The following is a 13643-nucleotide window of genomic DNA, read 5'->3' as shown; positions in this document are numbered from 1 at the left end:
AATTTGTTTAGGTAAAGTCATTTTCTGTATATGTATTATTATATTAAGCACATGTCTGCAGCGTTTGTATATATTAATTTTGTATTCAATAAAGTAAAAAAATATATATTAAAGCTAATTATAAGCTAATAAAATTATTAAAAATAGTTGCAATTTGAACTGATAAGGGTCACTGGCACAAAAAAATGAAAAAAATGAAAATATGATAAAATAAGTGAAACTTTGCACACCCTCAGCTGCCCCCTCTGCACGTGCCTGTGTGTGTGTGTGTGTGTGTGTGTGTGTGTGTGTTCGTGTGACTTTGGTGTATGTGAAAAATGTCACTGTCTTCAGGGAAGGTAACTGTTTGGCAGGGCAGAACATTGTGTTTGCATTCGTGCAGTTCTTTGTGCATTTTGTCATTTGGAACAAATGTGTGTCAGTGTGTTATACTGCAGTACTTTGTCTATACGCCAAGTGTGTAGGTAAAGGAGTACATCGTTGTATTCTTATCTGCTCTCCATCTCCTGTTTCTTCTTCTTTCCCCATCCTCATATTTGTTTTTAAATTCATCTCTCTCCCTCCGACTTATCCCATACTCTGTGTGGCCTAAGATTATATTGATGTTGTCATTATGAGAAGTCTGATTATTATCATTATTGTTGTTCATTGTTATTATCATAGAGGCAGATGAAGCCAAGCATAGCCTTATGGAATGTACATATAGAAGTGTGTGTATGTGAGAGATGGCAGCCTGCCAACTGAAAAGTATGCATAATAATAAAGATTTATTCTACATTTGCTGTCAAGCCTGCACAATGTACAACACATCATTAACAGGTTCCCCATTAATCTCTGCGCCTCAAGTAGCACACATACAGATTTACTGTGTCGAATAAACAGACTACCTGCCGAGGCCCTGAAGGAAAATACCATGACTCTTCTTTTCAGTTTGCTTTCGACTAAATTTGGCCTGAAAATAACAAAATAATGGAACAGGAGGCAGTGGCACCAGCTGTTTACAAATTAATACTTAGCCTAGTTTCTACTGTAATGTTTAAAAAAGATTTCACAACATTAAAACAGGTTTCACCCGGCAAATGACTTCTTCTGGTGTGATTCGCTGTTACTCAATACACCACCTAGCTGCTAGGTGTAACTGTTGTGTAGCTCAGCTATTCTTAACCTTGGGGTCCCGACCCCAATTGGGGTCGTGAGAGGATTTCTGGGGGTCGCCATATCATTTTGGAAGTCAGCTCTGTCTCCACTTTGTTTTAGTCTTTTTGGTCATTTCATGTCTTTTTTTTTTTTTTTTTTTTTTTTTTTCATTTTTTGTGTTTTTTTGTCATTTTGTGTCTTTTTTTGTCATTTTGTGTTTTTTTGGTAATTTTGTGTCTTTTTTTTGGTCATTTTGTGCCTTTTTTGGTCATTTTGTGGTAATTTTGTGTCTTTTTGGTAATTTTGTGTCTTTTTTTGGTCATTTTGTGTCTTTTTGGTAATTTTGTGTCTCTTTTTGTGTCATTTTGTCCAAAATTGACTTTTTTCCGACAGTCTTTGAAAGGATCATAGGTTACAAAGTTGCTGTTAGAAAAAGGAACCAAAATGGAGCTTAGAATTTTGATATTTCATTCAATAGATTTTTTCTCGAATAACCAGTATCTGTTAAAATATTAGAATTCTGCGTTCCTCAGCTACACTGTGAGGCCATGATTGATTCTGCTGAGACAAAGGTCACATGACATAAATTCACTTAAAATCGGACAGAACAGCAGGTTGTTTACACAGAGCAGAGAGGAGAGGACAGGAGAGATTGCAAGGAGAGGTTGAAAAATGCAAAAAGTTCAATATGTATAATATGTGAAACGTGTTGGTAAATATAAATTTCATTCCATTTAAAAAAAAATATTGTATTATATTAAATTATTATAGAGAAATTCAACTTGCATTATTATTGTTATTGTAATGATTTATGTCATTAAAATTAGGTTAATCTGCACAAAAGACATTTTTAAGTTGTTCCCACTCCTGGCCATGATTGTACTGATTGTGTGATTCCATAGAGGAGCAGGATTTATATATTGCAGTGAATTATAAAGCCACAGTGATTAAAATGTAAAAAGATCAACTTTCAGTTGGATTCCAACACAGAAGCAACATTAACCACCTGAAAGGAATATTTGACTGGAAATGAGACAAAATGTGATCTTTCAACATGATTTATTATTCTACAATCAAAAACATCAAACAACAAACAATACATATTATTATTACTGTAGTAAACTATCTCACAAAACACATTCTTACTCTTCTTTTGCGGTATATTTGCTGTCTCTGCATGTAAAAATGAGCTTTAGATTATTGTTAAACTATTTGCTGTTTAGCACATAAGTCCAGCTGAAATCAAAGCAGGGAGAATAGTACTAGCTAACAGCTTGTCAGATTTCAAGTTTAATGTCAAGTAGCCCTGGCAAGGCTAGAAAGAAATATAAAGGGAAGCAGTTTGGGACAAATCAGAGATAATGAGAGGAGAATGATATAATAAAAAGAAGAAGCAGGAAATGGATCTTGAAGAGAAGAGAGGAGAGGGAAATGGTGGAGAGGGTGAGCCAAGAAAGAAAAATTCTAAAGAGAGGGGTAAAGGTCAAGAACGAGAAAACGAGGAAAGAAAAAGACAATGAGGAAGCTAAGTGGGGGAGGAAGAAGGAGGAGGAAAGGTCAGAAGAAAAAATAAAATGACAGATGGAAAGGCGAGATCAAAGAAAAGGTCGTAAAGGAAGAAAGGAGTGAAGGAAGGAGGACGAGTTGGTACACTTTTAGGCCATAACTGTTCCACCCTGCAGAACCTTAAAACTGTATGTGGGTGGAGGGTTAAACGTGTATTTTTTTAAATGTTAAATGACATTTTTATGTCTTCTATTGCAACTATATATATATATATATATATATATATATATACCCCTTAACACATAAAAACTACAATCAGTGTATAAATGTAAATATGGAGATGGAAGACTCTTACCCCTACAGACTTGAAAAATATTTATATATGTACAAACGAAGCAGAACACGGCCCTCATATAATATTTCATAATTAGGTAACAATGACATGAGACATATCTTTATCATAAATTAAGCAACAAATACCATATTAATGTCTAATAAAGTAATAATCACACACCAGTCCACCAATCAACACTTAATATAGGATAAATCCATATCATATGGAAGAAGATATGAAAGAGAAAGAGAGAGATCATCACATGCATGCATAGTATTATTACTTATAGTCCTGATGTGGTGTTTTTAACTCATAACATAACGAGTAACAGGCTGATGATGTGTTACCGCTTCTTAAACACTGAGAATGGAGCGCCATGAGGAAAAAAAACCTGTTTATATATACGTGATGTGCAGCAGTTTTCATAACATGTCGGCTCTCTCAGGTCGAGGCTGTAAGCTTCTGTCTTATAAGATTTAAAAACTTATATATCAAATTATACAATACTTAACATATCCGAATTACATGCATGTACAGTTACACACTCATTCATTAGCTCAGTCACACACAGGTAGACACAGCTGTCGAGTGCTATTGAATGCTTCAGGGTCTACGACTCCCATCAGCAGATGTTAAGAGTAGGCGTGATTTACATTAGGATATATTTACACCCTTGACCTGAGCAATACACAGCTCTACAAACAATTATACTTTATGTTTTACATTATACAACATCTAAACAAAACAACGTGACGGCAGAGTCAGAGCCAGTGAGTTTGTGTATGCTTATTTCTATATATATATAAATATGTACAACATATGTATATGTACTTTATATAGTATACATGAGGGTACTGTTTGTGCTGATTAAAGAAGGGGAAGAAACATTCTAGGCCTGTGTAATGGACCTACAGTATATGTCTTGTGTGCCTCCAGGAGCGAACATTTCACAGTCATTGTCCGCCTTGTTACGCTTCACCTAATAATTCCAACCCTCAGTCATGGATTGGACTGTATAGATGGGTGTGTGTGTGTGTGTGTGTGTGTGTGTGTACAGTACACGGAGCTAGTTGGCATTATAGCCAGTGTAATGTGGTTTGAAGCTGGAAGGCAGATTTGCTGAATTTGAGCTGAATTTGAAATAATTGGCTTAATCCAATGAAGCCTTAAACACACACACATACGCACACACTCACACGCACACATGCACACACACACACACACACACACAAGCACACACACACACAAGCAAATATACATTTGTCAGAACATGCACATATGTTTCTGCACACAAGCACACACATACACAGAGGGGTGAGGAAAAGGGAAGTGCAAAAAAAAAAAAGAATAATTGAGAAAAGCAGCATTGCTCTTGTTATTATTGCTGTTTGTGAAATTGCTCACTTGGGGGTTGTCAAAGCAGCTTCTCATTCACTGTGTGTATGTGAGCATGCTCCACTAGTGACTGCCGCATCGCCAGCCCTGTGACACCACGTCATACCAGGCTCCCAGTGAGGCCTTGTCAGAATTACGGATTAGAGCCAAAACAAAAATTAATAAATAAATAAAAAAGGAGAGACAACATGGGGAATGGGGGGAAGGGAGAAAGGAGAAGGCAAGAGCCAGAGGAAGAAAAAGGAGGACGAGAAGGACGAAAAGATTTGACAGGCTGTGAAGTTTGCTCATTAGGCATATTCCTCTGTGATGGCCCAGTGTGAGACGCTCACTCTGAGTGTGTGTCAGCACTTGCCCGTACAACTCTCACACAGTGCACAGGCTGGTTGAAACGGGCAACAATGGTCAAGATGCACACACTGAACTGATACACAGTGCTACTCATGGTGCATGTTAAGTTGGCTACTGCGTACTTAGGCCTCCAGTTAAATGCAGGTGATATTGCTCACACTATGAATGTATTTTGTTAGCATCAGGAAGTTACCATCTTTTACTCCCGATGAGGGTAACAAGATTAAAATACGTAAAACAGCTAACATCATGACATTCTTACAAAACATCATTGTTCAGTTTGGTCCACTTGTGATCTAAAAACATTCTCTAGAAGCAAGCAGGTACATTTCCTGTTTGTTTTGGTCCCATCTCTCTACGTCCCCTTGTGGAAACTTAATATATGATGAAAAAAGCATTCATCCAAGTGTGGATGGGGGACATGACTCAAAATTAGCCATAAAAATGTACTCCCATAATTATATTCAAGAGAATGTTTCTTTTCTGCTGCTCGTATCTATGAGCAGAGTAAAGTCATAAATGGAGAAGCAAATCAAATTCTGTTCTTATTATACTATACATTTTAAATAAATGTATAAAAGGTAGCACTTGTTAAGCTGACAAGCAAGACTAGGGTGGTGTGGTGTACATGGCATCTGGGCTATCCATACAACTGCAATGCTTTGTTTAAAAAATGGTCAATTATAGTCTAGATAATTTCCCATAAATCTGGCATGTATATTTGCTATATAAAAAGCACATTTGACACCTAGGGTATTTTGATACAATACTTCAAAATCTTTGGTATCCAGTCTATTGTTCAAGTTTGTAGTTGTGATACCTTTCTTGAGCTGAAGTATTGGAAAAATCCCAGTGTTGCCTAAAAGAAATGCAGACATTTACTGAACATAGACACATTAAGTAGAATTTTAGTGCTAGTTTACCCTCCTATCTGCTCTGAAAAATCATTTTCTACCAGTCCAACTGTATGTTAATTCCCAGGAGCCACATATTCAGGGTTAGTGTAGGAGAAGCCGAGGAAATCGTCCTGGTCCAGGTTCATGATGACAAGCTTGTCTGTCGGCGTCAAGTCCACTGGCATCTTGGTGAACTCCTTGTCAAAGTTACAGGTGTCCCGGCGGTTCCTCTGCAGGTGGAGTGCATGAGATTATGAAGGAGAGAAGATAGGAGGATGGGAGGAAGAATTGAAGAAAATAGAAATGGTTGGAGGAGAATGGGATGATTGGAAAGAAGAAGAAAACAAAGAGTTACTGTTAGAAACCTAGTGCAATATCATCTGCATAGAAGCGCACGTCCTCTTTGGACTTTCCTTTTGTTCATGTTGGATATACTTTTCAGATTGTTTAGTCACACAGTCTCTTTACAGTATCCATACAGAGGCATTTGGCTTGTAGGTATGTAAATTTTCTCAAATGCAACTGTATATTGTCAAATTAACTCATTGGTGATGTATAGAAATAGTTCAACATTTTGGAACTACACTTATTTGCTTTCTTGCTGGGAATACCACTCTGATATCTGTCTGTATCTGTCTGAACCTAGACTGCCTTCGCCTTAAACAAATCCTCCAAGAAGGTGCTGGTACTATAAGTGGATATGTAGACTAGCTCTTTCCTGTGTCTATGCTAAGCTAACATAAAGCGGCTGCTGGCTGTAGCTTCATGTTTATCGTTCAGACATGAGGTGATATGAATCTTAACATCGAACTTTCCAAAAATATGAAACCAGTGTGTTGAGGAGTGTTGACATCATTTTGGGCTACACAGATTTATTTTTAAAGAAAACAAATGCAACGCTAATCAAATATCTTGCCGCATCATATATCCAGAAATCTACCACAACCCCACCAAATATCACCAAATTAGTAAAAAAAAAAAAAAGTAACAAAAACGAAAGTATTTTTTCCATCTGATGTGAAAGCAGTTACTGTATAACATCTCCTTTTATTTTTGGGAGTGTCTGTATCTCACAACATCGTTATTGTCAATCCAATCCTTTTTTAAACCACTATCATTTGACAGTGTAGGAAGCTGTAACACTCGACATATTATGTGAATAATATGTAGAATGTAGAGTGCATTTGAAGTGCTGTCCTAGATTCAGAAGACATTGTATGTTACTTCCCTTATTTCTCACTGAGGTCTCACCAGCCAATGTGTTTTTTTTTTTTTTTTAACGTTATCTCTATAATGCCAGGATATTTTTACAGCTCAACACTGAGCCTCCCCTTGTCCACTGTGACAGGTACAAGACTACAGAAGACATACCACACCTGACAAGAAAAGATGTAGGCACACTGTTGCCTGAATGTGCTAAGCAACGGATTTAATCGACAAAAATGCTGTTTTCATGGAGTTTCAACACTGAAAAATAGGACAGTGGTATATTCTGCTGCTGCTGGTGTGTGGGTTTAAATAGAAAATAACAGGAACAAACACAGCACCATTCTCTTGTCCTGTCTTTGTTGTGATCGTCCCTTTTGTTTATGAAATTTGCAGTCAGGTCACAAACTTGATGTGACTCATGTTAAGATACTAAAAGATAGAGATAAAAAGATACATGGGCATGATGAAACAGGAAGATAAAGAGATGTCTTGTACCTTGAATATTATTAAGAAAGGTACCAAAATACAGAGTGGAGGCAGGCAACCCATATTAGAAAAATATCAAAAAAGAGGGAAAATGAAAAAGACCTGTTAAATCTATTCAATGATAAAAGTGGGAGAATGAGTAGAAGAGAGAAAACACTCAGAGAAAGACGCTCAGCGACATGAATGAAGACAGAGAGAGAGAGAGAGAGAGTGAGAGCGAGAGAGAGAGAGAGAGACTGGAGTACAGGCAACTGTGACTTTGTGTAGGAGGTGAGGGAAAACTCTCCGTATGTGTGCGTGTGTGTGGTAGTGGAGGTTTCTCTGGGGCAGGGCATTGTTAATGCCGGGCTCAGTTGGTGGATGGTCGGAGGAAAGAAAAGAGCGAGCTGGGTGTTAAAGATGGAGGAGTGTCTGTTAGTGAGTGGGGGAGGGGGAAGTTAGATGCGGTAAAATAGAGCGGCTGCCATTTGATTCACTGACACTGACATACTGTTGGCAAGTTCATTCTTATCGGGGCGACCCGATGCTACATGGTGCTGTAGGGCTCTGTGTGTAAGAGCAAACACCAGGTGGTATTCACACACACAGTCACATTACTGTATGTAATATATGGCCTGTAGGATGTTCTCCAAAGAGGAGAAGCATTGACTGTGTGTGTGTGTGTGAGATTGTGTGTGTTGTCATGTGATTTTGCTAAAACACACTGAGCAGGATTGGTTAGGGGCAACCATATACTTAATGTCCACGGTACTGTAGGGATGTGTGTGACTAGTCAACTGGTGAATTAAACAGTGTGACCCTGACCAGAAATACCAGTTGGTTAGACTTATTATGTAATGTACACATTTAAATGAGACTGAAACACTGAAATGTTATGCCTTCCTAGTCAAATATTGTTTTATAAAATCAGTTAGGTACTAATGTCAGTGGCAAAAACAAGCAATTTCAATTCAGTGCACTATTTCCTGAATGATAACATTGCAGCCTATTACGCTCTCGCTTAATACTGGACCAGTTTCCAGATTTTCCCCATTAGTCACTTAAGGCACGTTTCCATTAGGTACTTTTCCCTCTAGTGAGCCGCTATGGGTGTGGCTTGGGAGAGAGGATCTGCCCAACTTCACCGGTTAGCGGCTCAGGTAGCGACTCCAAAAGTACCTGCCTCGGGTAGGTATTTTCTGAGCTGCTACTAACTAGTCGACGCTGACTGGATACGGTTGTCGACACAACGACAACATAACTGCGCCATTTTTAGAGCAGACTGAGACGAGAGAATCAAAAGAAACCACCTCCTCTCCTTCCACGTTGATGTCTCAACAATTTGGACTTGCCGCAAACAAAATTGTCATAATCATGTAAGTGTCGCAGAACTATTTACGTAGCATTCAAACTCTGTTGGTTAGCCGCTACAAAAGTACCTGTATGGAAACAGAAGCCGAGGGGAACCAAATAGTGGGCGGAGCTAAAACCCTCAGACGCTTTCCAAAAAGTACAAAGTGGAAACACGCCTTTAGACACAAAAACATGGGAATACATCAGAATCAGAATTACTTTCCTCCAGGGGGAAATTGCTTCAAAAATAAAAACGGGGTCCAAGTTGATTTCTGGATCTGGAAAAGTTGGACTTCTTTGAAAACTTCAGTAACTTGTCCAACACATCAAAAAGTCCACAGTTCAATTTACCGCAACAAAAATGTAATGGATAAAGCGTTCTATTAGTAAAAAACACTAAACATGGGAATCTTTCCCATCTCTACGTCATCCCATATGGCATGAATGTAGTATTGTCTTTTCTCTGTCTGTTTGCTCCTTAGTAATCTAGGTAAAATCATTAAACTAAAAAAAAAAAAAAAAAATTACACTTGTTTAATCGTACAATTTGAAGCGCAAACATTCTGCAGTTTTAGCATTGATTTATCTAGTTGTTACTTGGAAAGAGTGTCTGAGCTGCTGCCTTTGCATTTCCTCTCCATTTCACCCCAACTATTTATCACTTGAAGCTAATTCTCAGCTTTGGTTAACACAAGAGGACCTTGTTGATTGGAAACTGAGGTGACTAGAGTTCTCACAGAAAGTTACAAACACATTTTGTGTACATCATTAAATGTGTGACAAATGATTGTGAGCAGATTAAACCATTACAAATATAGTGGTATATTTTTCAGCAAATGTCTGCGAAAGCAACATAAAATCACAAAATAGATAGAATTATGGAGGTAAAGTTGGATAAAGAGAGCAGTAGAGAGGGAGAGAGGGAAAAGGTTCAAATAAAAGCTGGTCACATAAATATTCACATCACTGAGCAAGTAGCGGTCACAGAGAAAACCACACAAGAGCTGATCTAACAAAATCCACAACCATAAATACATCCACAAAGTCAAGAGTCTGAGCCTCTAACAGCGTGAACGTTTGACAAACAGAAACAGCTAAAGCCACAGTCCAACTCACGGCACAGGGAAGAGGAAGGAAAGAGGAGAATCTAGCAAAGTAGATGTTGATTATCATGTCAGTCCAACACTTATTTGAAGGCTGATACAAGATGGGTTGTTTGTAGAAACAACAAGAGGGACAGAGAGAGACAGGACAGATTTCAAGATCACAGGAACCACAAAGCAGCGGCGCATCTCCTACCTTCATCTGCCAACTCTCCCATCGCCTGAGAGGAGCTCCCTCCGTCCACAGGGACGTACCTGCCACAGCCGGCCCAGATCCACCTCACATTCCTGGGACTGATATCCACTAGAACGCTTCGTCTCAAGAGAGGTCTGAGACAACACTCACATTGATGTGGTGGTGTAAATTACTTTCCAAATGATATATCAGAGATGTACTTTTTGTTTTGTTTATTTTTGTTCAGTTTTGCTGAAATTAATAGAATAGAGTTAAATAACAGTCTGGTCTTAGATTTTCTTCGTTGTGTAGGAATATCTTGACACTACAATACAACATCAAGCCTGTTTGACTAGCGTAAGTAAACATTGTTCCTGAAACATGCAGCTTCAGCCTAAGTCTTATATTTATATTACAATTTTTTTTTAATCAGCTGGAAACCATCATTAAATCATCAGTCAGAGTTTACACTAACTAATATAGCTATCATCAGCTTAAAATAAAACAGCTGAGAATAAATATAGACATCAGCTGAGAATATTGATGGATGGAGAAATCATAAACTGTATAAAAGAAGAAAGAAGTGGGCGTAGCCTCCTGGTCTGAAAAGTAAAGGCAATGCAAAGTGCCTTAAACCTGCATTCTTTCTAATGGCCAGCAGGGGGCGACTCACCTGGTTGAGTCGCTGACTGGTAGAAGTTCGGTTGTATAGAAGTCAATGAGAAAATGATCCTACTTCTCGCTTGATTTATTACTTCAGTAAACATTCTCATAATGTCAACTGTCTCGATCTCTAGGTTTAAGTCTCCTTCAATACAGCATGATGCTCATTTTGTTTATTACGGCCCCACTTAGAGTAAACTGGACAATAAAGCAGGGGATACTTTCTGTCCATGACCTCGTGTACATTTAGTAGCTGTGAACTTGTTTTTGGTTTACATCAAGTTGTTGAGGCTAACCAGGAGCAAGGTGCAGTTATGTTGCAGGCTTTGATGTGCGTGCATTGTGTCCTATGTCATCAGATCCAGCCTCTTGTCTAAATATGGTCATTTCATGCTTCAAAACCCAAGACCCAAAACCCAACTTGAGGCATCAGAACAGTTAGATAGTTCACAAACCAGTGATTGACATGGGGGTGACTACCTTCAGTTATTTTATACATGATCAAAATGAGAAACCTGCTTTTATTTATCTTTGTATGAAATCAAGAACCCATTGTTTTAAAAAATGACTAAAGCAATTGAACGGTAAATTTGCCATTTCTTCATATCATATAGTCACCATATCACCATCAACATAAATGTGTGGTATGAGTGGTAGTTTTACAGCAATACAACAGTCCCACATTCGCTTTCTTTATCATATCCTGAAGGATTATTCTAGGAAACTATATTCACTCATGTCAGTTCTTGCTGTTGCTGATCAATATACTGTCAAAGTAAATGTCACTCAACCGCTGAGTCATCTGGCTGGAAATATGAACACACGAGTATGCATGTGTATATATTTCTAAAACTTTTGTAAATCTACTGTGTGCCATGCTGAAGATCGTGCATGCAGTTAAGTAACACATACCCCCCCCCCCCCACACACACACACACAGCTGCCAGCCATGTAGGCCAGCTCATAATGTGTTCCATCTCAACACGCTTCAATTGCAGTTAATGCTGTGAGGCAGAGAGACAGAGATATGGAGAGAGAAGAAAAGAGAGAAAGAGATGCAGCAAAGGACAGGGGATGAGATAAATATCAATGGCCCTTGGTATAGATGTATAGATAGAAAGCCTGGAATATACAGCAGCATCAGGGCAAACACACACTATTGTTTTTCAAGTCGCTGTGTACCAGAGGCGGTGGTTTTAATGGAGAAACATGACTCTGAGTCTTTAATTTAGTCTTTGCCTCTTTACACCTCCCTTCCCTCTCCTCCTCTTTCTGCCTTCCTGCCTCCCCCCCCCCCCTCCATCTCTCTCTCTCTCTCCCTCTCTCACCCCATCTCTTTTCAGTAACGAGAGGATTAGCGGGAGACGAGCCTATGTCAGCTGAGGATGCGGGGAGAGTGGGAGGCACAGAGGAAAGGGGAGGTGAAGAGGAGAGGAGGGTGAATGAAAGGCGGTATCGAACGCTGACCTGTTTTGGGCTGATAAGCGCAGGCTGCTTTGTGCTGAAGCCACTGGCTTTAATTTGGGGGCCGCAACATTTGGAATTAATTATCACACACACTCCAGCACTGCTGCGGCTTACTGTGTACATGGCTATTACATCCACTCCAATATAAACTTTATACAGCTTATGTGCTGGAACTTACTGTTACACAGGAGTTTGTTTGGCTGTTATGATAAATTTGCATAAAATACAGCTGCAGCACAATGTCTGTATATGGTTAACAAAGAAGAATTGGGGTATGGTTTCTGTGGAGAAATGTACGGGCAACAAAGCAACAGGAAGATTTTTTCTGCACTAAAATATAAAGAACAGCATGTTAAACATGTTAGGTACAAGTTGAAATTGAAAGCAGTAAGCAGGGAAATGTACATCCCTGATTATGACTCATTCCACATTCGAGGTCGAGGTGAAACTGACTTTTCAGCCGTTTGCTCAGAATCAATCATTTGTCTATCTCCTGACAGTACTGTATATTGATCCTGCATGTCCCTTTAGCTTACCAGGTAGTCAGCTGGCTAATTAGCTAATGCTTTCACTTTGCTACTTTACCAGAACATTATCGGCACAACAAAGTGAAAATGAGACAAAAACGTTTAACAGTTTGGTATTAAAACTAACTGACTTGCCCCTCCTATCTCCTGAGACAAGACCACGTGTCACTCACACTACTGTGAAACACTTTATCATGTCTAGCTAAATGTAGCTCTAGCCGTGTTTCCATCAAAGTTGAAGCAAATTTTGAAACAAAATTTTGAAATGTTGCATTAAAGAAAATGCGAATTAGGGATGTTTCCATCAACTGGTTTAGAATAAAAGCTAAATAAATGTACTTTGGTCAGATGATGGCAGTGTAATGAATTGCTGTAGGCTAATCAGTCAGTAAACAGTAGAAGAAGAAAAGATTGCAAGAGAGAGAAAACAACAAAAAAAGAGGTTGCTCATCGGAAAACTTTGGCCATCAATGAGAGAAAATGTATAGAGTAGAGTATAATTGTATATAATTGTTCTTTCATGTCAGCTTGTCTTGATCATCTGAGCGAATCTGCTGATCAGTCATGTGGGTTATATGTTCGCTACGTCAGAACTTATTCTGAAAAAGCATTTCAATCTCCCGTTTAATGCATTAACTTTTATTCAAAAGACAAAAACCATCTCAAGCTTTTACTTTTATGAGCATTTTGAAAAGTTTTATCGAATTTTGCTGTTTCCGTCAAGCTTTTCTCATGCGAAATTCATCAATGGAAACACGACTACTGTCTCTATAGGAGATCCTGCCAAGAATGTTAAAAATACGGTATTAAAAAATCATCTTAGCCAGATGTCACACTCTTATGGACACAATCCACCCAAATATAAAGAACTTAAAGGTCATTTCAACACGTTTGACAAACTTAATTAAAGTTGAACCTCGCTGGAGTTGTTTTTCTCTCCCCATCAATGGATTTTGAGCCTCACCACTGCTGTGGTCACACACAGAAGCATTCCCAGAGGCTAATTGGTGTATTATGGACGCTGTTTTCAATCAAATTGTGCCACGGCTGCAAAGCACTGCA

General features: G+C 38.6%; 1 protein-coding gene across 1 annotated transcript in view; it reads right to left on the bottom strand.

Moving 5' to 3' along the window:
- Nucleotides 1-4385: 4385 nt before the first annotated feature.
- LOC131983177 (protein kinase C beta type) overlaps nucleotides 4386-13643 on the bottom strand; it is a 145489-nt gene continuing 136231 nt past the window's right edge. The window contains exon 17 of the mRNA XM_059347847.1: nucleotides 4386-5849. Within this exon, the coding sequence (XP_059203830.1) occupies nucleotides 5694-5849 (156 nt within the window). The 3' untranslated portion in view covers nucleotides 4386-5693. The remainder of the gene's footprint in view (nucleotides 5850-13643) is intronic.

The sequence above is a fragment of the Centropristis striata genome, chromosome 13, assembly GCF_030273125.1.
Source record: "Centropristis striata isolate RG_2023a ecotype Rhode Island chromosome 13, C.striata_1.0, whole genome shotgun sequence".
NCBI lineage: Eukaryota > Metazoa > Chordata > Actinopteri > Perciformes > Serranidae > Centropristis > Centropristis striata.
The sequence above is the reverse complement of the archived record's forward strand: the minus strand, read 5'-3'. Positions and strand labels throughout refer to the sequence as shown.